At 43.6% G+C, this 25,682-nt stretch overlaps 1 protein-coding gene across 1 annotated transcript; it reads right to left on the bottom strand.

Annotated features, from left to right (window-relative positions):
• Nucleotides 1–2,211: 2,211 nt before the first annotated feature.
• Nucleotides 2,212–24,952, bottom strand: dipk2ab (divergent protein kinase domain 2Ab). Its single transcript, XM_028433433.1, has 4 exons — nucleotides 24,484–24,952; nucleotides 18,294–19,176; nucleotides 7,649–7,952; nucleotides 2,212–4,534 (listed from the first exon to the last, which is right to left on the bottom strand). Exons 2-4 carry the CDS (start codon nucleotides 18,945–18,947, stop codon nucleotides 4,188–4,190), a joined length of 1,305 nt encoding a protein of 434 aa, XP_028289234.1. The 5' UTR covers nucleotides 18,948–19,176; nucleotides 24,484–24,952; the 3' UTR covers nucleotides 2,212–4,187.
• Between the last annotated feature and the right edge of the window lie 730 nt (nucleotides 24,953–25,682).

Below are 25,682 nucleotides of genomic sequence, written 5' to 3'. Positions count from 1 at the left end.
TCCAGATTAACTTAGTAAAAATTCAAACAACCTGAATCCCATGATGTTTCCTTTTGGTCCTTGTCAAGCATGTTGGAGCTGTTATTTTCAAACAAGGAATAACTTCAGCTGTGGATTTTTGTGTTGGGCTGAAGTGTGCGACAGCTTTTTAAATAAAAAGCCCCTAGAACCGCAGCGCTATCTAAATGAGGCATAATAGATGTGAGAGTGACATAACCATGTTGAAGGGATGTAAGCAGCCTGACAGGAACATTGCTTCTAGCAACTCCTGTGTTGCATTAGTGATGATTTTCCGGGAGGCACTCACAAAGAGGCTTCAGAGCGCTTTCCTGAGCCCCAGCCAAACCCGGAAAAACCCCAAAAACAACAGGCCACGTGCACACGAGCACAGTGCACGCCGACACAGCCCCCAGCGTACATAACCCACCCTTAACACTGACCAAATCTAACCCTGCACCCAATCTAAATATATAAATATATATATAAATGTATATGTATATGTGGGTCATTCAGGTTCTAAAAATGGCTGCCTCTGCCTCGGGCTTGCCAGAGCATGAAATAGACTTTACATCACGTTAGCTGAGCAACAGCAACCCAGAAACTTTCCTCTTTTTGTCATTCGCTCATTTTTCATCCCCCTTTTGTTGCTGTAATCAAACATATGGTGGTTTTCTCACACTCTCCCCTCCTCTCTTTCAGTTTATGACCTGAATAAGATATCAGCAGTTTGCCAGGTTTGGAATATGACAGGCGAGGCGAGAGTCATGTAGAGATTTAGATAATATGGCTCCTGAACACTGTAACAATACTTTCCACCTCTGCCTTTCACTCTCCTCCACTCCGGCGCTGATAAGAGGGAAGTCAGGGGTGGATTTCAAAATGCTTTGAATTTGCTAAAGAGCTGGGTGATAATGGCAAATGTAGTCACATGACAGACAGCACACTCACTGGTATTTACCTGCCTGTGTGAAATGCCGGGTGCAAAACAAAGTATATGCCACACAGTGAGGTGATTTCTGCTCCATCTTGTTTCTTTCACTTGCACCTCACTCCTCTGTATGTCTAAAATGCTGTCGCCCTAAACCGGCCTCGTGTTTTAGTTTAACTTTTCAGGACGCCAGTCGGTGCTCCCATTCATTTTCTGTGGTGTTTTCTTATGGCCGGCCAACCCTGCAGCCATTCATCAGCTGGGCTAAGTGTAGCTACCGCACAGCTCTTCAACCACAATGAGTGTGACATCAACTCTCCACGCAAACCAGCGGGTGTGTCAAAGAGAGGAGCACAATTACAGAGGAGAAGGGACGAGGAGCAGAAATGACCATGAAGGGGGCTGGGAGGTGAGGGGGGGTGTTGTTGAGGAAGAGTGCCAGTCATGAAGCTTCTAATTTTGGTTCTGGCTTGAGCGCCACTTTGTTCCACCACAGGCTTTTTATGCTATGAGCATTGAGAAACTTAAAGGGACAGTTCACCACAGAATGAAATATTTATGTTTCCCTGTTGACTGCAGCGCTGATTATGGCCACAGATTTTCTTGAGTAACAGATTCATGATTTATGGAAAGATGCACTGCTGTTGAGTTTCTCAATTGTTTTGTTTGGGTGCTGTGAGCACCACACAAAGAAAGGCAGCGGCCTCTATGGACAATATCTCCAGAATTCAAAATAAAATCAGTCAAAACATCGCACTGCACAGGGTGAACTGTCTCTTTAAGATCGACACGGTGACATGGGACCATTCATGAATTAACAAACACACTCCACAATGAGTAAGACACTACTGATGGAAGCACGTGTGAGTATACAACTGTGTTTGTAAAAGTAAAGCTAGTGCTTTGTTTTGTTTTACTTATGAGGAAAAAAATCCACATAGTCATGGTAAACTATTTTATAAAATGATCTCCCCAGATATGGATAAAAAGAGAAGGACTCGCTAGACTAAGGACTAGATGAGTGAAGAGCAGAACAAAGAGAACTCAGGCGGGTATCCAAATTAGAGAAAAGATGAAGATATGAAAGATCAAAACCGAGGGGGAGGGAGGAGGGGGAGGATGGTGGGGGAAAATAGAAATTGGCAAACACTGACATCCAGCTGTGCCACAGTGAATCAAATTTTAAAGGCAATATGAACCGGAGCCAAATTGCCTGTAGCCTATAAGAGAAATAATGAAAAGAAGATTAAGACAGAATCAAGAAGAAGAGTCCACGCAGTGTGTAAGTGTATATATATCTATATATATATATATTTCTTCTTTTATTTGAATATTTAAACCCACTAAAAGTTGTAAATACAACTTTTGAATGAAAGGCACAGGAAAAATCAGACAATGCTGATAGAATACTCAAAAGAACAAGTACAGTACAAAAGTGGACAGTTAGTTACGCATGAACAACTCCCTCCATGTTGACCGTCCCTCAGACTGATGAAGTACATCTAAACAAAGAAAAAGGGGGGGAGGAGAAATCCATCAGCCCAACTTATCGTTATTGCTTTTCCTAACTGGCACATCAGCTCTCTGGGTCTCACAGTAGGCCATAGATGGAGCGGCTCATATTTACTTTTTTTAGCGGCCTTCCTATTGACTTTGCTACACCAGGCATTTGAATCACAACATCAAAAACAAACAGAACACATGGAGCCAGAGGTCTGTTTTTTTATTTTCCAGGTTATGAGAGTAGCATCTCTCATAATCCATTATCAAATGAGCTCATATTTTCCTTTAATTTGTTGGTCCACTGAGTGTAAAATCAACCTCGGAGCGTTTAAATATTCAAGAAAAATATTTTGGGCTGAAGAATTAAAGGTCAAAAACCGGTTCTGGTGCAAGAAAGGCAATTTATGATATCTTCATTCCCTTTTTTTTATTTTTTTTATATGGTTGACTTGATGGAGCTTACTGTACACTCTACGCCAGCGGGAAAAGTCAATACAAGAGGAATCATTTACACTATGCTCATTTCAGCCTTTTTAGTCTGAGCTTTTTTTAACCTTGTAGAAAAGAAAACATTTGATTCTTAGGGAGGCTTAGAAAGCAAAAGGTGTTATGTGAACCTTCATCTTAGATATCTCTTGGTTTTAATACCTAGGAGAAGGAAACTCTCAGCAGCCCTGCCAGCTCGTATAAGACTGTATACACCGTATAGAACTTTAGGTTGGCTCCACTGGGGGAACAACTGGAGAGGAATCTGCTGCCTCTGTACTGCTTGGAGTTCTTAATATTACAAATAGCCTCTTTGGTATAGGCACATCTGCATCCAGGGACCACCCATGTCCAATTATGGCCTTCCTTTTCCTATGTGCAGCTTAGTCTCACTTTCTCTGGTTCCTATTGAAAGAAAAAAAAAATAAAGAAAAAGAAACATTCACCAAAAAAGAAAGAAAAAAAGAAAGTGATGATTGCCACAATCCTGGAACCTAGACATCGAGTGATTGATTGGAGTAGCAGGAAATTATACTTATATATCCATCAAGGGTTTTCTTTTTCTGTTGCATGAAAGCTTGCTCTCTCTACCTGCTGCAGCCTGGCCTTCCCTGCTTCCTATCAGCAGGAGATTCATGCTACCTCCACCTTCCCCCGCAGCAATGCTCCAGAGAGGGGAAAAAAGCTATGGCACAGCAAAAAAAACCTTAACGCAACAATTGACTTAATTTCAGCCCTAAACACACACACACAAAAACCTTGTGAGGGTAAAAATAAAAGCAGGTGTTAAGATTCAATGTTCTAAAACACAACAGTTCTGATGCAGAGAACAAGAGGATGGATGTATTCAGGGCTGTGTGTGATGTTGCTGCAGTTGTGGCGGGGACGCTCTGGTTTGCGTTAGCCTGGGTCCAGTGAAGGAGACATTTACCAGAGCCCTCTCCTGATCTCCCACCTCCCACAGATGGCAGCCCACCCTGAAGGGGAGAAGTTGCCTCTATCCCCTCTCTATCCTGGCTCTAAACAGAATTTGTAGTGCCACACTCCTCTTTCACACAGGAGCAAAGTCAGGTAAAAGCTAGAGCTTTAACATATCTGCTTTGAAGTTTGATTCTTACACTTCCTGATGCAAGACCTAACACCTTCCTGCTCCAGTGCACAGAGGGGAATGAAATGACATCATGTACAAGAACCAGGATCTCAAGAGTCTGGAGATAAAGAGTTCAGAATCCAATCTCTCTGTGCGTCTGGCGAACGCAGACTCCATTCATTACCTGGCCGTGGCAGAGGAGGAAGCGGCAGCTAGCTGTGTGAGGTATTCGCGCAGTTCTTTGGCTGCCTGGAAGCGGCCGTAACGCTTTTTGGGTTTGGTGCACTCGTCCAACAGAGCCTCGAGCTGTCCATCTTTGGCTATGTGGGTGGGCAGGTCGTGGAGGAGCCCTCCAGTGGTGCCCCGCCATGTAGCGTACCGTGACAGCAGGTTCTGACACACGGCGTAGTAGTTGTGGTCCACAGTGACCCTGGAACAAAGGGAGTCCTTGGAAAAAGAAAGGCAGCCCTCCCTGTCGCACTCTTCGAAGCGGCTTTCATACCACACGTCGTAGTTTTCTGGCTTGTCTAAGAAAATAGAAACATGAAAATGAATATATTAATTATGTAGTAAGAGATCATTCTATTTTGGCCAATGTTTTTTTAAATACAGAAAACAATACTCAGAAATTTGACACTTATGTGACTGCAGCCGTTCACTGCGTCTACTCTCTAACAGTTTGTGCAAATTATTACCCAAGCACTCAACCTCACCACAATCTGACAAGACCAAGGCGCCATTTTTGACATCCTATGGGCATCAGCAGGAAATACTTTTTCACAGCACACACAGCCAAACAACTCATCTACAGTTTCATTTGACAGAAATGAAGCACTTTCCAGATTTATTGAGCAAATAAAACTTTCTCCAGTTCATTTCATGTTGCTTTTTTCCCCCCTCTTTGGAGGATTGTGCTGGGAAAGAGTGGAGCCAAGTAAATAACCTGGAATGATGAGAGGGCTATTGGTTTGTGCATTAAAAAGCAGATCAATAACATTGTTGGCGGGGGTGGGGGGGTGGAGGGCAGACCCAGAGGATGTAAACACATAATCAGTGTATCAGCGTTGTAATGCACTTCTCCTCCGGCTCATCAGAACAACTCAATCAAACATCCAATGCTGCCCTGTTAGCAAGGGGCCCCTGTGGCCCCCCCAAAGAGGAGGGGCACATCAACCTCAATCAGCGCGGGTGATGAAGATGGATCTGCCTGCGTGAGCATGCCCCACACACACACTTATATAAATAAAGATGTACGTGCAAAAGCAGCAAGGTGAGGTGAAAGCAATTAATGTTTTAGAGCTGTCCATGCATCACACCTCAGCACTGATTGACAGATGGCATCAGGAGAGTGTCCTGTTCTTTTCCACTCACATTGATGAACACACACACACACACACACACAAGTCAGACAGACACACCTAAAAAGTACAAGAAGCGAAGTAAAGATTCACACTCAAGGACGAAGATGAGCACAGCAAAAAAAGTACTTTGAGACTCTGCTACGGGTGAGAAAGTAGTATGAAGTCTATTTGCTTGCACCTCAATCCCTTCTGTTCCACGTGTAACAAAGCCAGAACATTTCCAAAGCAAACGAAATAATTTCCAATTCAAATGAGTGGGGAGCTGCGGACGAGGTAGGCTGCCCAGCATCACTTGTCTCCTGCATGTCTGGTACCTTCCATGTTAAGGAGCTCAGGTCAGACTTGTATACATTCTCCTCACTTCTCTGTCTTCACAAGGCTACACCGAGAAGGGACACTGGGCCTGAAATGCTTGTTAGCGTGGCCTTACTAGTGGCATTCAAGAGTACGAGCCAGTTTTAACAATGCATGCCTGTGTTAGAGTGCATTATTGAATGTGAGAGAATGACTGCTTGTGTATTTCAAGTGCTGCGTGTGTGTGTGTGTGTGTGTGTAAACCATCGCGTCAAGGGGAGAGACGAATGAGAGTGAGTGAAGAGTGTGTTACATTATCCAGCATGTGTTTCCAAAAAACCAGTGGGGGTGAAACCATCCTCAAATGCTATAAACTCAATGATGGGGAATGGCTTCTTTCGCACCACTGGACTGTGCAAATACAGCGCACGTCCCATCCCGAACATGACATGCGTTTTATCTCACCGAAAACCCATTGCATCAATATGGAAGCCCCTAACGAGAAGGTGGAACAGAGCATGGCTTTCTGCGTGTTTGATTTGCAAATCAATTGGCCTCAGTTTCCACTGATGAGATTCGTATCACACACTTTAGCTCACTTTCAATCTCAGGCTCTAATTGCACAGATTGGATTCTCCGTTTGTGGAGCCTTGGGAAGTTACCTCGCCCGTTTCCTACTGCTGTCCAACACATGGCCGTGACCCCGTAATACTCATTACCAGCCATCATCCCTCTTCTTCCTGCTGCCCACCGACACTTGGCACGCAAACAGATCCAGGCACACAACCATGCAGGAAGCAAATAAACTTGAGGCTTAAACTCTGAATGGCCAGGGTAAGCAGCTTGAGTTGTCAAGCTCTAAATGTGTTGGCCAGACAAAGAGAGTCTCAACCTGGATTGTGCTTCTGGACTTGCAAGGGGCTTCTGTGACAGGGCGGAAAATTAAAGCTTCTGGCAATAAGGTAAATATAAACACTTTTAAATTTTAATACACACATCAGCATAACTCCAGAGAAAATAAGGCACAAATTCAAAGGGAAATCTACCACAAAATGTTGGATGTTGTGCATCAATTTGCAGTTTTCTGAGACAGATTTTGTAATCTGATGAAGCGTAACTATATCCAAAGATAAGAAATGTAAAAGTGCATTCACACCCACAGACAATAGTTCATATCTATCACAAGGCACAACGTTGGAATCTCAACACCTAGCGACACAACAGTTTATCACTTTAATAGGATTTTCTGCAGGAAGGGACAAATGTGAGAGTCTGACTAGGTGGTCGTCACTCTCACTGAAGTAGCCCCTGGAAAGGACCGAAGGGCTGGAAGCTGCCACACTGAGTGTGTGATGTATTGCTCTCTCTGTCCTTGTTATGAAGTTTATTCTGAGAGGCAAAAAACTAGGGCAGCGGAGATGGCTCGTTATCCGAACGATCTTTGCTTTGATGGGGACGTGCATGTTTGAGGAAGAAGGGGTTCTGGTGGAATTTATTCTTAGAAGAGAGGACGCTTCGAGCATGTGCAAATTTGCCCACAGCCATGTATCCCTTGAGGCCCTTCCTCAAACCTTCATCGCTGCATCATGAGCTACTGTTTGCAGTTACAGTTCCGACATCAACTGCAGTGTTTTCTAGAAAATCTAAACTGCGGTCAGTTCAGGAAGTTCTATAATGAACAGTTAGGAGAGAAAGGCTGAATAAATACCGGGCTGGTAGTTATGAATTCAAAGCAAGGGCAATTTTTACAGGTTCACAGTTGCACTAATGACAGGTCCATAATTTGAGCAAGAAATTGCTGTAATTGTTAATGCAGACACTGTTAAAATGAGGTGGTAATGCTTTTAGAGGTGCGACACATACATGTTCATGAGCAATGAGAGACGGCCATAGCAACATTGAGGGGATTGAGGTCTATTAGGCATTACTCACAGACATATGGACATACATACACACCATATATGTCTGATGAAAAATGTTACTCACTCTGCTTGATCAGCCGTTTGTCTGCCACAAGAACGTTCTCAGCGTCTACAACGATGACCTTTCCATCACGTGGGCCAACTGCGAAGTTATCAAAGCTGACATCGAGCAGGTAGAGGGCAAAATCAAAGTCATTGTTGGTGAGCTGCTCCGCAATGTCCATCAGCTGGCGCGCCAAGTCTACCCTCTTCTCCCACGGTGCATTGTAGAAGCTCCACAGCTCCTCACCCACGTAGTTGACAGCTACCATGCGCCCACATGCTCCCAGGTACTTGGCGAATGGCCACCCTTCGTCTGACGGAAAGCTCTGTGAGGGAGAAAAAGATGAGAAAGGAAATGGTCGATTAGGAAAAAAAAAAACAGATAAAAGAAGCCAGACTGTGTAATCTGGAGTTGGCTAAAAGAAAAGCAGAAATACCCCATTGACTTTGAAAAAGCAAAGGCTAACACATGAATTGTGGGAACCTTCACAATGTCAGAAAATATTTGTCAAACCTGCACAGAAATCAGTTTCTCAATACAGAGAGGAGCAGGGGAAAAAAAAAACATCCAACACAAAGCGGCTGTGTGCAGCCTTAGGTAACTTTTGATACACAATTCTAAGCACAATAGTTGAAAATCTGCCAAAGGATCACGTGAAACGGAGCCAGCGCTGGGTATAACGGATTAAATTTAATAAAAGCAAAGAGCCAGTATGTGTTAAAGCCCTACAGCTATGAGCTGATGTACGCTGCTATACTCAGTGGTTCCAGAGAACTGATAGGAGGTGATTTGTGGTAGCAGCAGTTAGCAGGAAAGCCTTATGTGTTGTGATGCAGCAAGCGGTGTGATTTAAACTGCTGCGTGCTGTTGGCTAACTGGGTTAAAATCACTGTGTATTACAGGTTTGAACTGATTAATAATAACAAGGTAATACCACTAGGAGGAAAAGGCACCACTGCTGCTGCACAATACTGTAATTGTACTATCAGATTTATTCACCTTTACTGGGAGGTCACACAAGCACACGCAGCATAATTTGCAATCACTGAATGTCAAGCGATAACATCAGTATAGGCAAGCACACACAAATGCAGGCCAACTTACATGAAAGTTAAATGAGCTAGGTATGAAGCGGCTGCAAATGCTCCAGGCTGCTAAGGGACTGGATTCTGTATGTCTCATTATTGCCTCCATCTCTCTCCGTGAGCTCTGCTGTCTCACAATTTTCCCACTCCTATTTCTTCTCTCTAGGACTAGTTCATTGTCACTGCCTGTCACAATGGACAAATTAATAAAAACTAATAGAACAAAAAACGTTTTTTTTTCTTTGCAGACACATGGGTTTTGCTGCAAGTAATAAGCTCCCATCTTTTACAATAAACCCCTTTGCCATAGGCCCCCATCTTTTATAATAAACACCTGGCCATATGCTAGCTTAATGATAGCCCACAATTCCTGTGTAACAAATCTCTCCTAGGCTGCCGCTTTTGGCAGGCAGCCGTAGCGCAGACACAGACAGAGAATCAGGAGCGCTCATGTTTCACAGCAGCAACGACAGCCCTCCCTCTCTGAAACCCAATCGTATCAGAGATATGGCAGACAACACGGCATGACACTGCAGGTAAGGTGTGAACTACTATGACTGTTGCGTCTCACTTTACACTTACGGTAATTCAATACTTTACCAGCTTTCAATTTCCGTTGAAGGGTGGAGCTTAAATATGCATGGCTGCCCGTATTTCTTTTAAACTTTAATGAAATACAAATTATTTAAAGACATACATTTTAACCCCACCGCAGGCCATGCAGCTGCTGCATCTCAACACAACATCTGGACCTCTGCCACATGGAGACTGTAGCACCAAGGTGGTGCATGTGACGAAGAACACACTGCTCAGTGAACTGGTGACTTTGCAGGTTCACAAGTCTCCATATTGTTGAAACGTTTTATCTCAAGAACTGCTTGCACTGTGCCGTGAAAGAAGCAACAAAGTGAATGCCATTTTAAGAATGTCGTACAAGCAGCCTTTGACCGGAACAACCTTGTGTAATCTAAAAGATGAAAAAAATCTTTATGCAGCAATGACTCACAGGAGAACAAATCTATACAGTCTAAAACTTTTAGTCTATCACATTCTGCTTTAGTGGCGTTAATCTTTACCTTAGGCGTAACTCTTGTTCCCATCAGTTTTAAGAAAGATCCACCAGCAAGAGGGGAGGACAATGATAAGTTGCCTGCATGTTGGTTGAGCCTATTTCCCTGAGGTACCCAATCAATTGCGGACCAGACAAAAGTCTGTCCACAAAGTAATACTCACTTGCTTCCTACAGCCTAGTCTGTCTGTCTGTAACTTGGCAATGACTCATCCACACTGCCCCCAAAACTCTAGCCTTAATACTCCTCCTCTGCATTTCTTGATAGAGCAAACTTGACAGAAAGAGGAAAACGATGAAGGAAAAAAATGTCAGCAAATGCTCAGAAACAAAGAACGGTAGGCTGACAGTGTTCCTAAACACAGGCTGGAAGGGAGACAATCCCAGACTTTGGGCCAGTGGGCATCCCAAAATAGGAGATTTTAGGATTACAGATTTTTTAAGGCTAAATATCTAAACTGGCTTTCTAATTTCTCAAGTTAGTATAGAATGATTATGTGGAAGCTGGATCAGTTTGCGGTACATCCTTATTAGGCCCGCCTCCCGTTGACCCAATTCAAACCTCAGATCGCTTTATGTTGCTGCACATTTAAGCGGCTCTTCGTCTTGTTGACAAAACTTAGCCTGTCCAATATTATGGCTAAACCTGCTTTGTAAAACACCAGCTTCCCACTCTCGCCCCAGCAGGGCACATGGATAGATGGATGGATAGATTGGGCAAAGGGGTGGTGGCGATGGTGGGGAATGATGGAGAGTGAGAGAGGAGAGAGAATACGATGGAGACAGCAAACAAAAAAGACAAACAGTGTCTTTCACTGCTCCGCTCCAGTAGACAGGAGGAATACACCAGCAAAGATCTGCCTGCTAAACACATCTCTCTCTCTTTGTTGTCAGGTTGCAGCCCTGAATAGGAGCAAAAGTAGAGCGACGGCAGATGGGGGGATGGCTGATGGGAGGGAGGAGAAGGATGAATGCCCTAAGGCTACTTTCAGACACTGTCAACGGCTGTTATGAGAACGCCTTCATGTCTGTCTGGCCCTCGTCCGTGCTTCTTAACATAGACGTCGCTCAATCACTACACTGACAGGCTCATTGCATGGCATCAATTACTAGGGTCTTAACAACTCATACCTCAGTGCCATTTTTATGAGCCTCCTATATTTAAGTTTTATATGCAGTAAGTCTGAAAAGGTGAGCGCTACTGAGCAGCGTACAGGCAGGACTGTCTGAAGTGGGAACCTGAGCTTTGGATTCAAACTTGCCTATTGCAGAGGTTGATAAATACTCTTCGTGTCCCACCAATCATTCTCCCTTAGCGCTCTTTAAACGGTTACTCTGCAGAAGTCATTAACGTCCCCAATGAGGCGTTGAGGGAGGGGGATAAATTGGAAAGCCCGGTCTAATATTACTGTACATCCACTGCACTATCTCTAAGCAGACCTGGGAGGTACTCAGTGTATGTGTGTGTGTGTGTGTGTGTCTGCACAGGTAGTGATTTTTTCAGTCATCTCCCAATGATGCTATGGTATTGAAAAATGCTGACAGTGCAAAACTGCCAATGACACATTCCAGCAACTTTTACTGCTTTAAAAGTCTTATCACTTCATGTTCCTGTCAGTGGATAAAAATCCTTTCATCTCCTGCTTAGCAAAAACCTATAAGACATGGTGCCAATGCTGTGTTTTTTTCCCCTTGTACAAAATTTTCTGCTAAAATATTTCGCAGTGTTACAGATATAATGAGCCTGGCCCAGGAGACAATGAGTGCGAGCTTGGAAAACAGGCCAAAACAGAATCGTCTCATTATAGACGATCTCACTGAAACTCCTAGGCCCAAGTCTGACTAATCTAATCTTTAAGGTTGTGCTGGTGCACTACAGTAGCATCGAGTGGTGGGGAAGGGTGTTTGTGCTCTCCCCTCCCCTCGCTATGATACAACAGACACACTGGCGTCCTCTTGGGGGGGAGATTGGAGTGGGCTGAAATGAAACAGGGCCACAGACAAATGGGCAGCCTCTGGAGAAGAGGATGAAACGAATGGAGCGAGAGGCACAGGAACACACACCTGCGTCCTGACATCTGCTGACAAAGGCATGCCCTTCTACTGGGCCACTCTGGGGAGGGCATGGGTGGGTGTGTGTGTGTGTGTAAAGGTTCGAAAGAGGCTCCTTGTTTGTGTGTGCATGTGAGTGTGTGTGTCTATGCGAAACTGTATCCAAGTGCATGTGAAAGAGAACATGCAACGTGACCAGGGCTGATAACAACCTCTATTCAGGGCCCGAGTAAACACGAGTGGCTCCCAAGATATTGCCTTGGCTGGCTTGCAAAGAATACTGGTCCATCAAGCCACACATACACACAAATATGGCGGATATAGAGCTGCGCTTATAAAGGTTTAAAAGGAACCAGTTGCCTTCATCCTGCAACCAAGTCTACTTACAGCAAAAAGGAAATTAGACGTTTGGCACACAAACGCTTCATGTGTGCCGCTTGTTAAAGCCCTGAGCAGGGCGTGGTGTAAATTCTCTACATTTTCTGTCCTCAACAAAACCCTTGATGCATAGCAAACAAGCTGGGACAGGACTCGTCATGAGCCCTGGGATCAAACAGTAAATTTGAGGAAGCGTGGCAGACAGATGGATTCTGTCAAACAGCAAGTGGGGGAAAAAAACACCACTTTTCCACCCTGATGCTGCAAAATGAACATTATTCAGCACTGTTTATAAAAAGGGCTTAGCGTTAAGACGGAGTCACATCTGCTTTGCAAGGCTGGAAGACTGCTGGTGCTGCCAAGCTGGACTTGAAAAACCATGCTGCTTTTCTGTGCATCTCCCCTGTTGACCTTGTGTGTCTGGAGGATGTGTGGTGAGCCCCGTCTGGCATTTTGCTGGCCATTTAAGTTTAAAATCCAGTCGGTTAGTCCACAGCAAGAGCTCAGACCCCACAGGGGAGCCAGGGTTAACTCCTCATCCTGGCACACATGGCGTTACCGCTTTCTTCTCCATCTCGCTCGTCTCCTGCTGCTTCTTCTGCTAACCCGGCTATTTCCCCCTCTCTCTTTGTTCCTCCCCCAAATCCAGCAATACAGGGCAATGATGCTGTCTGTTCCAGACATGAAGCCAGAAACGGCCTAGTCCAAATACCGAGCCAAAGAGTGTACGAGTGCCTCTCGGTAAAAGAAAATGATCAGTAGTGTGGGACATGGACTGTAAAGTGTGCGTCTGAATTTAGAATTGGTGCTTTCTTTATCCAGGCATGTTGTTCAAAGACTGCAAAGTGATGGTGTGTATTACTGGCTGCTGCCTTGGGAAGTAGAAAATGTGTTGAATGAACACTGAAAGGAATTCTTAGTGAGTGTTTGTGTGCATGTGTAAGAGACAAGAGGTAAAAAAAAAAACAAATCTCAACTCAAGAGATCCGAACCAAAAGGTCACAGAGGAAAGGAACATGCATATGACACAGCAAGCTCTGCCGAGCATTGATAGAAATGGGTTACCTGGGTCTTTTAGTTCTGCCGGCCTCAGCTTTGTATAGAGCGAATGAGAGCAGGATGAGGAATGAGAGCCAGGACAGTGCAGCCTGGGGTTGCTCGTACACACTCCGTCGCAAGCTGATAGCTGCACCCCTTTGCCGACCTGAACCTGAGCCATGGCACACACAGCCACCTCATAAATCCCTTCTGCTGGAAGATGAGGAATGTATTAAGTCATAGGCAGAGGTGTTGACTCAGTCTAGGTGGCAATGCCTCCCACACAGCTGTGGAGGAACTGAAGTGAAACTTGGCCTCAGACTTGAAGTCTGCGGGTTTGAGGCCTACATTAAGGGGTAGTACATTTCAGAGCAGGCCAATTATCTCAGGGGCAGAAGGGGGGGGCATAGTGAGCAAGGGGGTGGCTGTCACTGACCTTGCACTCTGTCCTCTCTGCAAAACAAAGCATGCACAATTCCCCCCTACAAGGAGCAATTACACATGCTAAAAAAGAATTCAAACATAATAAGAGTTGCCAGCCTACAACCAGTTCCCTAAACAGCTAGAGAGGCTTGACTAAATAAAATCACCTAAGCGCTAGAAAAGAGTGAAAATACTAAAATTGTAGAGATGCTACAATACATCCCTAACAAGAACCTGGTGCATGATGCTTTAATGCAATGGGCAGTTTTATTACTGCAGGCAGGCTGACAAGCAAAAAAACATATTCTTGCTCTGACATTAGGCTCTGTTCTTTCCTGGGGACAAAGCTGCTCGTTACCAATCCATACCGGCCATCTTAAGAGGCCCAGGTAGAGCTGTGAATGACGTTCTAGCTTTGCAGAACTGTGTCTTCAGGAGATGGGTGTAAGAGGTGGGGTGGGGTGTAACAGTAGGAAGCTGGGGGGGGGGGCAAATCTATAAAAGGAGGTGGTGGGTGATGAAGGAGGGGGCTAGCCACAGGCATTTACCTAACCAAACACAGCTGTCAGGCGTGTGTGCGTGTGGGTGTGTGTGTGTATATATACATGTGTGCGTGTGTGTGTTTGGAGAGAGGGAGAAAGAGAGAAAGGATTATGGTAACACAAGCGGTCTGGCTCATTCAAATGATGGGGGGTGGGGGCGTGTGTAGGACACCACCATGCTCTGGCTTGTACAACACACACTCCGCTTCTCTCCTCCCTCTCTTCTCCCCTTTCCACCAGGGCCTCCATCCAGTGAGGGCAGCCAAAAGAGGGGAGTCGGGCCCAGATAACTCCCTGTCTTATCCTAACAGGATTCAGTCTGTACACAAAGGCCTATAAGAATAATGAAAGGGGGTTTGGGAGCACTTGAAGCAGGGTTAAGCAGCGTACACAACCTCCTCTCTTATGTGCTAAGAGCGTCACAATCCCCCAAGACCCAAAAACAAAGGTACTAATCACAGACTAGCAACTTAAATACCATTTACTGGTGGACCTCAGCCACTGAGCTGGCCTTTGAGACAGAAGGCTCCCTCTTAAGCTGGGATAGCATGCAGTGTGTGATTAAATGAAAATAAATAAATAAATCTAAAAACAAAACCAATTTTTGATCCTCTTTGAAAAGAGGCATAACCCAGAAAAAACAGATTTTATTCCTGCACTGTAGAGATAAATGATCAAATTCTGTCACTGGCCAAAGCACAGGCAGTTTTTATATATTTATAACTGTAAATGTCCATACTCTTCACAGATAGTATGGAAGAATAATTTGCCTGTTAAAAGATGTTTTAACACCAAATTCATGGTCATACATTTTGTGTTAAAAGATTACGGGCATAGTGTAAGCAGCTCGACTCATATGATCTAATGCATTAAAATTGATTTTGCAAAAGGGGGAAAAAAATCCAAGTTTAGCAGGTCCCATGAAAGTAGTACTTTTGTAAATATTGCTGTCAAAAATCTTAGGAATAGAAGATAAGGTCATCCATCTTATCTCTCTCTTCTTTGATTTAGTATCAGTGTCAGTGTGTCTGTGTTCTGGGAAAAACAGACAGTGTTACGTGAGAGGCTCATGCTTTCTGACGAGAGTCTCTCCTGGTCAGGTGAGGCCCGGGTGTTGGATGGTAGGGAGGTAGAATTGTGGAAAAGGTGGAGAGAGACAGTGATGGAAAGAGGTAGAGGGGTGTCTGGGAGTGCAGAGATTTTAGTTTAGAGGAAGATGAGAGTACCGCTGACTGAGTTAACCCCACAGGGCTGTCACATCCTATTCTCAGCTTCACTGAGCAAGACAGGGCTGAGGACCAAAAAGGGTGCAAGTGCAGTCACATGCTTCTGGCTAACTCACCAAGTTTAATGATTTGGAAGAGAGGACTAGGCTAAATCAAACTAATTTAAGGTTGGGCCAGATGTACTCCATCAAACACAACCATCAAGTGATGAATCAGTGAGTCATCTTGCTGGAGGAAAGAAGCCAAGGAAAGCAAATAAGATTCTAGCTACGGAAATTAGAAGAATAAATTACTCACTTCTCATGCAAACCAAGTTATTGTTGAATAAGAGGTAAAATTAAAACACCGTCATGTAATTCCTCTGGTTGGCAAAGAAACAACCCCTTCTGACACAAGCAGATTTATCACAGAATCCTTAACAGCATTGGTAAAAGAAAACGAGAGAAAAACAGATGAAGCTGGATAAGGTGCTTCTCATTGCACATGGATTTTCTTGTTTGGCTGTCGTCATTTTGTCTTCCAAAAATATTTATTCCCTAAAGCCAAATTGTCTTCCACGTGACAGAGAAGTGGGGGTGGTGTGTGTGTACGAGTACACACTTGTGTACTGCACAGTGCACAGAAAACGCATTGTTGGCCAGACCCGAAACAACACAGCAGATTGTTTCCCACTGACAAAGAAGGTCTGGTTTCTCATACTGAATCAGGGCCGATTTACTGCCTGTGGCTTCAAAAGACTGGTAACAGAAGCCCTTCTAAGAGAGAGTGCAGCTCGCTGAGCAGACAGCAGAAATGTTATTCGCATTATTCAACTGTATGAAGCCAGAAGAGAGATCAGGAGAGAGAAAGAAATGGGAAAAAAAAAAAAAACACAGAAACCATAACACTCTCGACCAATGGCAGGAGGAAATAATTTACTCTAAATATAGCAAGCTTAAATTATACAATGAGTGATTTGTGGCCTGTTCCAACTTACTGGAGAGGTGTTTAAGTACAACCATGCAAAATGAAACATCCTTCTTGACCTGACAACAAGGCAGAGTGATAAATAGTCGGAATAAGGCTCAGGTTACATTAAATAACGGGCCATAAAACTCAGCCCACATTCCTCTATCTTTTGTTAAAAGCTCTCCACACACAGCAGCACTAACCTCTGGCTAAAAAACCAAGGTGTTGTAGTACAGCACGTCTCCTGTTCAATCTCTATAGACGTCATTAATTCTTTATGGTCTACTGCTGCCCAACCTTGTGCATAGGGTCTCTTAGTCTCTCAGCAAATTTTCTCATCTTTTGAGTTCAGTGATGCTGACAAACAGTTAACGCGCTCAGGATCTGTGAATCTGTGAGATGTCAGGCACTGTTCTTTGTGAGATTTCCATCCATACAATTCACGCCAAGCACCTGATGCAACCACAGTCCCTTCCAGTGCTTTCTTTTTGCCCACGGGTCACAAGTTCAGGATGAGATCAACAATTCATGACTTGGTGTAAACATGCCAAGGCTACACAGAGTGGGAAGCACAGAGAGCTGTGGACAATGTGTGTGCATGATGTGTTGGTTGTGTGATGTCTGGAGCTTTGTGCAAGATAAGGATGGAGTGGGAATTCACTGAGACTCTGAACTAGGGCGTAATAGCATTAAAAACACTGATGGAATTATCTGTGGAGCGTACATAAGCAGGGCAGAGAAGTAGGGAAGGGTGACACAGAACAGGAAAAATAGATGTAGAGCAAAAAGAGAAAGGAAGAAGTGAGGGACAGGGGGAGGGTGAAAAGCGACCACACAAGGCTAATCGGATTTTATAGATTGACCAGACTAAAAGGCTGATCTTGCCTTTTGTCCTTTGAAATGCCCGGAGGTGTCCGGTCCTATGTGAGGTGGGGGGTGGAGGTCAGCACAAGTTATTGAATGTCTACATGGGCTGAGACCATTGTTGTTCTGTCCCCTCACGAGATGCGGTCAATGCCAGATTGAAATTGAAATTGATTGGCCAGCCCGTAAATCAGAGAGGCAAAAGGGGGTAGGCTGCACTTATGGTAGAATATGGATGCTTTGACATGCAGGATGGCAGAACAAATACAGGTCAAAAATAGACAATTAGCCTAAGAAGCAGCGTTATGATATTGGCACGATTTAAAGAGTTGTTATTGTTGTTATTATTACAACTGCTGCATCCTCTTTATCATTCTTCCAAATAAATATTTTGCAAGATCAGTAATTAATCAAGAATACCAGTCCTGATAACACCAGGCAGCCTACCAGATATGCCTCCACTCCAGTCACCCACAAATGAGAACCCATTGGACATAGACATATATTAAAATTAAAAACAACTTGGACCATTTACGGATGCATTCCTGAATAATTCAAAACTGCCCTACATAGTGTTAAATATGCATTATTGCCGCCAGCCAAGATCTCTCTTTTTTTTGGAGGCCACAGCTCTTAAACCCCTCTCTATTCTAGGCAGAGGAATAAATGTGCTCCAGATAGGACATGCAGTCTTGATACAGCCTGGAGTTTAGGGAGGATGTAATGGCTTGTCTAAGATCTATAGAAGAGGAAGGAAAAGGAGGATTCCCACCCTGTAATTTACTGGGGGCTTTGTAGGCCAACACCCTGCCTTGCTTTGTACTGACGCTCTGATCCTCCAACTGTAATCCAGGAACCATGCCTTATCAACTGCTGTGAGAGCACCTGCTGCCACAGATTAGCTGATGGACAGTTATCTATCCACATACATTATTTTCCTCAATGACAATACAGTAAAAAAATATCTGTACCTTTAGATAGTGTCACATAAACAGGTGGCTATAAACTCTGTAAACACAACAAACTGAACAGACACAGTACCTGTAGAACCAGTGGCTCTGGGTTGAATGCCAAGGTCATGAGCAGCTGCATTCTTTCTGTGTCCTTCAGGTTCTTCAGCAGGAAGCTGCCCGAGTCCTTGGTCTCAGCATACCTTCGGACCACCCTGTCCAGCAGCCTCTGAGAGGGGCAGTGCACCAGGTCCGACCAGCCTTCCACCACCTCTGGAGTGAGCAGGCGAACGTCCCCGTTGATTCGGGAAAATTCAGTCTTATACATTGCCTGGATGAGGTCACAGCGTGGTCTGCCTGTGGCCCTCTTGCAAATTTTCTGGTCTATCTCAGCCAGCTCTTGGTTGGAGCCAAGCCGTTTGAGCACCACGCGGCGGGTGCCCTCCCTGGGCTCTCCATACTGTGCAAAGTAAACATTCTTGACATTGAAAACGTCTAGAAATCGTAGACGACCCCAGGTCTCGAAGGACACCTGGCCATTCATGAACTTGCGGCACCAACTGGTGCCAAAGCAGGCGGGACACTTGTTGAGGTTGATGAATCGTCTGTCAGTGAGCTCATTCTTCTGGAAGGAAGCGAACAGGTTGTGGGTGTTCATCAGCAAAATGACAAACAGCCCCACCACCAACAGGAGCTTCAGACAGCGGTAGAGGCGGCCAAGTTTGAGAGGCAGGAAGCGCAGCATGATGGGAATGGGGCTGGGGTGGGGGGGTTGTTGAGGGGTAGGGAGGAGGAGAGGTATTGAGATGATCGTCAGGGAGCTAACCTCAATGCCTCTCCGTCATGGTACTAAAGGGGTAGCTTCTAAAGTGGCAGACAGGGGCGAGATTGGCACAGCTGCCCTGTGCCGGTCTCTGGCAGTGGCCAGTCCGTCATGTTCTCTCTTCCTCTGTGCAAACTCGAGCCAGCAGCCCCTGAAATCAAACAGAGAAAGAAAGATATAAACTCACTACATCAGAAAAAAACAAAAAAACATCCACATTTCATAATAAAACATTTGGCCCTATAACTAATTATTATTCTTTACACTTTAAGTCTTAACATCTGATTCCTCTTATAAAACAAAAAGCTCCTTCTCTGGCGTATGAAATGGCCTCACAAATTTGAATTGCTTGAGTCATTTGAGAGATTTCATTACTTTTTGAACAGAAATGAGATGGCCCACAGCCAATGCAATAAACCTGCCTGTGCCTGTTTGAGTTCTTTCTCTTTGGGAAATAATTTCTTGTGTACAACCCCCCCTAAGAAAAATAAATAAAAGTATGGAGAAAGGGGAAAATAAAGTGTCAGTGATCAAATTAAGAGAAAATGTACAACATCCTCTCCGAGTATAAATAAAATGTGGTGCTCTTTAAGGAGGATTCGTTGGAGGCTTTTCTTCCGTAACTACACCAAGTATCACTTTTCCTCCAATGCACAACAAAATAACTCGCTGTCTTCATACTTACCAGACACACTAAAATCTTGATTTTGTTTTTTACCCTTGCTTCAAATGGAGGAATCTCAGTTTGCATTGTAAAGAGAGTCACGCTGTGCCAAATTTAACCTTTGATCAGAGCTGCCCTGCTTCATTTTAATCATGCTTTGAAGTTGTTTCTTTGAAAATGGCTGGTGTCACTAAAAAAAAAAAACGTTTGTGATGGAGAGGGAAACTAGAAACTGTGAATACCTTCACTAAGCATACTGATGTCTGCTGAGAAGAGAATGGTAAGAACTGTTCATGGAAGAACAGGACAAAAATCTGGGATCATAGCACAAGAACAGTCTAACAAGCCCCCCCATAGCCTGCCTATAATGAAGCCATGATAGACCCCCCAATCAGCTTTTTAGCGATGAGTCTTATAAGTCCCTTTAAGAAAGACAATGACTTGGGCCATGCAAATTAGCCATCCTCAATTACAGCTCATTAGGACATGCCTATTAGGACAGCTGACTTGAGAGGGCATGGCTAACGAGCAGGCACACTAGTGTAATTAGTGTGCGTGTCAATGGGTTCCTTGCATTTCGCTTCCAGATCGAAGTGGCTGAGATCTGGAAAGACACGAGGGCTAAAGGCAGCCAAGAGAACAGCGGTTGTGAAAGATGCGCAGCTGTGGAGTGTCAGATAAGACCTGAATACACTGGTTCCTACCTCACACCTCTGTTTGAAAATACCTGGAGCAGATCAGGCCAACATGACTAATGTAAATTTAGACCATATCCAAAATGGGAACTACAGACAGCTGCACTACATATTTTAGGGAAACTGTAATACGATGGGTTTCTGCTCTCGCCACAAAACCCAAGCAATGTGACCATAAATAAAACCAACATAATATGAATGGCTGAGTTACTTTAAATCTTTCAAACAGAGGAAATCTATTAATAATGTTTATATTTTATTTTCTTAAATCCTGAAATCTGCATATAATTATTTCATCATCAACAATATTACACCTTCTAAATGTACTACTCGATGCCCACACTAACATGAGAGATTTAAAAAACTGCAGGGATTTTATCCTTTTATACATTTAGTCTGAAACTGTTATTTATTAGGACAACGAAATGAAATAGCTGTCCACAGAATGTTTCCAGAGTGATAATTAAACCTCGGCCAATTTGAAATGAGCAAGAAGAAGGTCAACACGATAATGTAATAGTTTCTGGGAAGTCCATTCAAATTCTTCAATATATTCAGATTAAATTGGGAAGAGAAGATAGATTTGGAGATGGAAAAATAAGGCAAGCACATGTGTGTGACAAATCCCCCTCCTAAAACAACAACTTCAAAAGGAGTCGGAAGGATGTGTGCCTCCGACTACAGGGAGCAAGAGAAAACCCGGTTGCTTGAGGGAAAAACTGAATATCCTATTGTTATGAGATCTCAACTCAAGTGCCATTTAGCATCAGACACAGGCAGACACAGCACAGACTTGACTGCAAGATCTTGGGAGCAGATATGAGATTTGCAAAGGGCTCAAAGAGGAGGAAGCATAACCTCAGAAAGGCCAAGAAGACATTCACCTCCTCATCCCTGGGAGAAAGAATAAGAGCGTCAGGGCAAGCTAGAACAAGACCTGAACAAGACCAGGACAGCACAGTGTAATGAGATGCACAAGCTGGCGGCTAACACTGGGAGGATACATAGCTGCTTCTTCGTTGCCAGAGAACGGTGTTGGACCACAATTACACACTCAGCGTCAGCTGCATCATTTCAAAAACTGTACAAAAACTGAAAGCTAATTTACACATTGCACTCTGTTAAACACAGCTAACAGGTTAAAATATTGTCAATGAAATACAAACATATCCACCTATGGCTAATGCATGGTACAATACTGTTTGTTTAGTATGAAACAAGTGGGAGTATACCAACTGAAACAGTACTGGGGGTTTATAGCCTACTGCTGCTGCTGCTACACACATTGTATTATTGTGAATGAGATGAAAACATTCAGCTTTATTGGAAGGATGATGTAGCAATTTATGACAGGGACATTTTCCCTGGTAATTATGCTACTACTACTTTTTGCAATTCTTATACCTAAAAACTATTTACTTAACCCCCCTAACTGTCTTTGGATGTGCGCGACCGCATGGACGACAGCTGTTTGAGAGAAAGGCAGGCAGTGTAGGGCTCTATGGCAAGGTTGCCTTGTCAGGTTCTTGACAAGGGCAAAGTTCACTCTAAATTAAAGCCAAATGCTTTGAACTATAACACAGATGTTACCCTCCGGATTAGCAGGGCAGTGAAATTTAAAGCACTGTTTTCTTTTGGACAAACCTCATTGTGCCCACAGAAAAACTTGTGTTTCACATTAGCCACCCCACCACCTTCTTTGTACCTCCCCTTTTTTTTGAGGAAGAGGGATGAACAATACCAAGAGGAAAAACCTGTTTAAAAGAAGCACCAATTTATCCCTCATCATACACGGCCACTGCCAAAAGTGGGGTAAGAAAGTTTTTTCAGTGTACTCAGTCTACAAAGTAAAGCGGTGAGCGCTTCGAAAGAGAGGCAAAGAAAAGAGGGCAAATCAAAGGATGCCTGACTCCTCATGCATGGGAGATGAGTCTCGCATTCAAAATGTTCCAAGTTTGGCAGATGTTAAGAGCCGCAAAATGGCTCATTACTGGGACAGAAAAGGCACAAGATGAAGCAATAGGCCCCATGTTGGCTTAAAACGGAATGACAAAGGTTGAGACAGTCGAGGATGACATTGCAATACCCTCATATTTCTAAACTTAGATTTTGACAGAATGACTCCGATAAGTGGGTGTTAAAAAAAAAAAAGGAACTTTCTTTGGCAAATAATCTTTTCTGGTTTAAGATAATGGTGAGCAAGGGCAAGGCTACTCTCAGGCTAACCCATTTCCTTCACTGCACCTGAGGCTAAACTTCATTATGATATAATGAAGTCAAGCCACACAAGAACATGCTTGATTAATTCCACTGGAAAATGCAAAAGAGAAGTGGTGAAAAGGACCGCAATACATCGGAGGAGTTTGTAAAACAGAGGGAGAAAAAAAAGATATAGCCATTTTATAACTAATGGAGAGCAAGATGAGAGAAACCTTGAGTTATTGCTCTTGTGATTGAAATGACTGAAAATAGATCACTTGAATACGGAGTAGAGGCTCTCTATTCCTGTATAGACACACACACAAATGCACACATGAATGTGTCTACCCGTGAGACCGCCGGCATTACCACGAAACCCTACTCAAAGCACGGAAAAAGCCCTCCCCTGCCCCGACAACCCCCCTTTGCGTTGCAATGTGTGGTTCAAGCTGGAAAGAGGAACTACTGTTGCCAAGGTTATCGACTGAGGGAGTCAATAATGTTTGATCACAAAAACATTCAGCCACAGTACAGCAAACTCGTAGACAGTGATGGATGGATACAAATGACAGTAACATTTTCACGCTTAATGGAAAATTGAGTCCTCAGAACAAAAGTACCAATTAGCAGCATCCTTACAATGAATATTAAAACATTCATTTGTGATGTAAACCTAAAGAAGTGGAGGGTTTATAATGAGAATATCATGCATGATGCAGCAAAGACTCGGTCTGGATCCTTCAACTGAAAACGTGTTTGTTTTGTTTAAGTTAAACAGCTGCACATTTTCCCAAAGCAGCATCTCTTTGTCAACGCTACCGCAAAACAGGCATGACATGTCCAACTGTCAAAACAGGATGCACTTACAACAATGTTTAGAGAGGGGGAAAAAATCAAACTGATCACCTGACAAGACATCAATTATTTATTTCCAGGGCATTTGCATCTGTTGCTTTAATCGGGGAATGATTTGGAGGTCAAAAAGGAAAACATACTGCTCCTACGGGAGCTTTTAGGCTACAATTACAAGACGCTCCCTTGCTGAGCATTCTCAAACATTCAAATCAACCACCAGCAGAATGCCTTAAGTGTGTCGGGCTATTTTTTTTATTTTTTTTTATAGATCCCTTGTCGACTAACCTTGCACAAAAAAAAAACTTCACAATTAGTCTCCTGTTATGGGAGGAATTAATTCTAAGCAGCCCTTCTATTCATTAGACTCCACAGAGAAATTCCTTAGGACTTAATATGAGCTTTTGTCAGGACCAAACATTTGCGGTAATCTATTTTTCCCTTGAAGAAATCAAGGGCATGAAGTTTGCAAATCATTGTTATGCTGCAGAACTCTCATGGTCGAGTCAAATGAGCTATTATTCTAAATTATGCTTATATTTTTCAAAGCCTGTGTCTTGCTGTGTGAGGGGGGAAAATGGGTCAACCTGTTGTGTGTTAACACTAACAAGGAAGGCAAATTAATTCAAAAGCAAGTTGGCCAACAGGAAACCTGTAGAGATTACATTACCATGAACAGAATCCTGTGAAATAGATCTGACCGAATGAGACTTCTAATTAAAGAGCCACAAACTAAACTAAACAAGAATGACACTTCTCAGCACTTACAGTGGTAATGATGGGCTTCCTGCCACGCTGCAGCGGATGTAGATGTCTCATAAGAGACTTTGTTTGTAAAAACATTTCTATCTGATTTTATCTTATCATTCTGTCTTTTTTCCGAGATACAACTTTTAGTGTCAATCACTGTTTTAACATTAAAGAAAACCTCACTTGAGTTTTGCCTCAGTGATTTGTCCAAACAAAGGTTTAAAATTAGCCAAATAAATGCGGTTTGTTTTAAATTGAGTCTGTTTAACACTGCATGCAGAATAAGTGTAAAACAAACCTGTGTGACTTTTCCTCTCCCCGGGTCCGTAGTAGTGAAACGGTTAGCGCTCAGTTCATATCATTCTTCAAAGTTGCTGCTACTTATAAAGCTACAGACGGACGCTTTAAATCACTGCCGACGATATCTGAAGCGAAATCTGCTTCTTCAAAAGCTCGACTATCAAGCAGACTCTGCCGGGCTTCCCATTTCTAGCTCTTAGGGATATCTAGCCAGCTAGCCTGCTAGCTGCTGGAATAAACAGTTGGGATGTCGAGTCTTAACTCTTCATATACCGGATCTTTCCGACTTGACGACGCGGTCCTCCTCACAAAGGACAAAAGCGACTGCGTTGTACATTAACGTCCATATCTGTCCGCCTGTTACGAGTCCCTTTGTGGTCACAGAATTGCCTCTTTTCTCACACTCTCGGGGAGCCGCTCACTCCTCTCCAACACCACAATGGGTTCTGTTTCGACTCTTTTCAACACCAGCCTCTTTACTCTTTACGACATCCGCGCTCCTTTTACGGCCGGGTTGCCAAGCGATTATTCTAATATTGTCTTGTCTGGAACGCCGCCCCCCGTGCAAAGTTTGTCCACATTTCTATGTTTTGCTCAGTGCCCGCATTAGGCTGACGGCATCCTTTTATCGGAAGTTTAAAAATCAAAAGTGTGAGTTTATTTTGGAATACCAAGCAGACCTATTTGACGGCGCATGCGCAACACACTGTTTGGCGTTTAATAGGCATCATCATCAATTAAGACCTTCAAATGTGTTAAGCCTAATAGTGAACTATTAGGCTTTTTTTTAAGTGTAAGCCCACACTGACAGAGACATCGTCCTTTATGTACCTATTATTATATCATATCATGAACCAGCGTATACTGGTAACTCATCACAAAAAGTCATGAATAATTCACAATTTACAGAAAGGGGGAAGATTTAAAGTCCAGACCTTGCCTCGGGTTAGCGTGCATTGCTGTGCTGTTTCCGCCATCTGCTGGAAACTGTGAGGATTCATGAGATTCTTTAAAAAGTACGGAACACACATGAATGTGCGCTGTGTCCGACCAGTTTTTATTCTGCACCTTGAATGTATTTAATGTGTTCACTGCCTCATAGGCCGTGTCGTGTACTGATAACCTATTGTAGAACATGTAGAGCTTAATTTATTATACTGTAGGCAGATATTTGCCATTTCTGGTCCAAATTCAAGG

Source organism: Parambassis ranga, chromosome 20, assembly GCF_900634625.1.
Source record: "Parambassis ranga chromosome 20, fParRan2.1, whole genome shotgun sequence".
NCBI classification, from domain to species: Eukaryota; Metazoa; Chordata; class Actinopteri; family Ambassidae; genus Parambassis; species Parambassis ranga.
This window is presented reverse-complemented; position numbering and strand designations above follow the sequence as displayed.

Coding starts and splice junctions, on each gene's coding strand:
- dipk2ab (XM_028433433.1), bottom strand. CDS start 18,947: ATGCTGCGCTTCCTGCCTCTCAAACTTGGCCGCCTCTACCGCTGTCTG. Junction 7,953..18,293: donor CAGAGCCACTGGTTCTACAG/GTACTGTGTCTG, acceptor TCTCCCTCACAG/AGCTTTCCGTCAGACGAAGG. Junction 4,535..7,648: donor CAAACGGCTGATCAAGCAGA/GTGAGTAACATT, acceptor CTATTTTCTTAG/ACAAGCCAGAAAACTACGAC.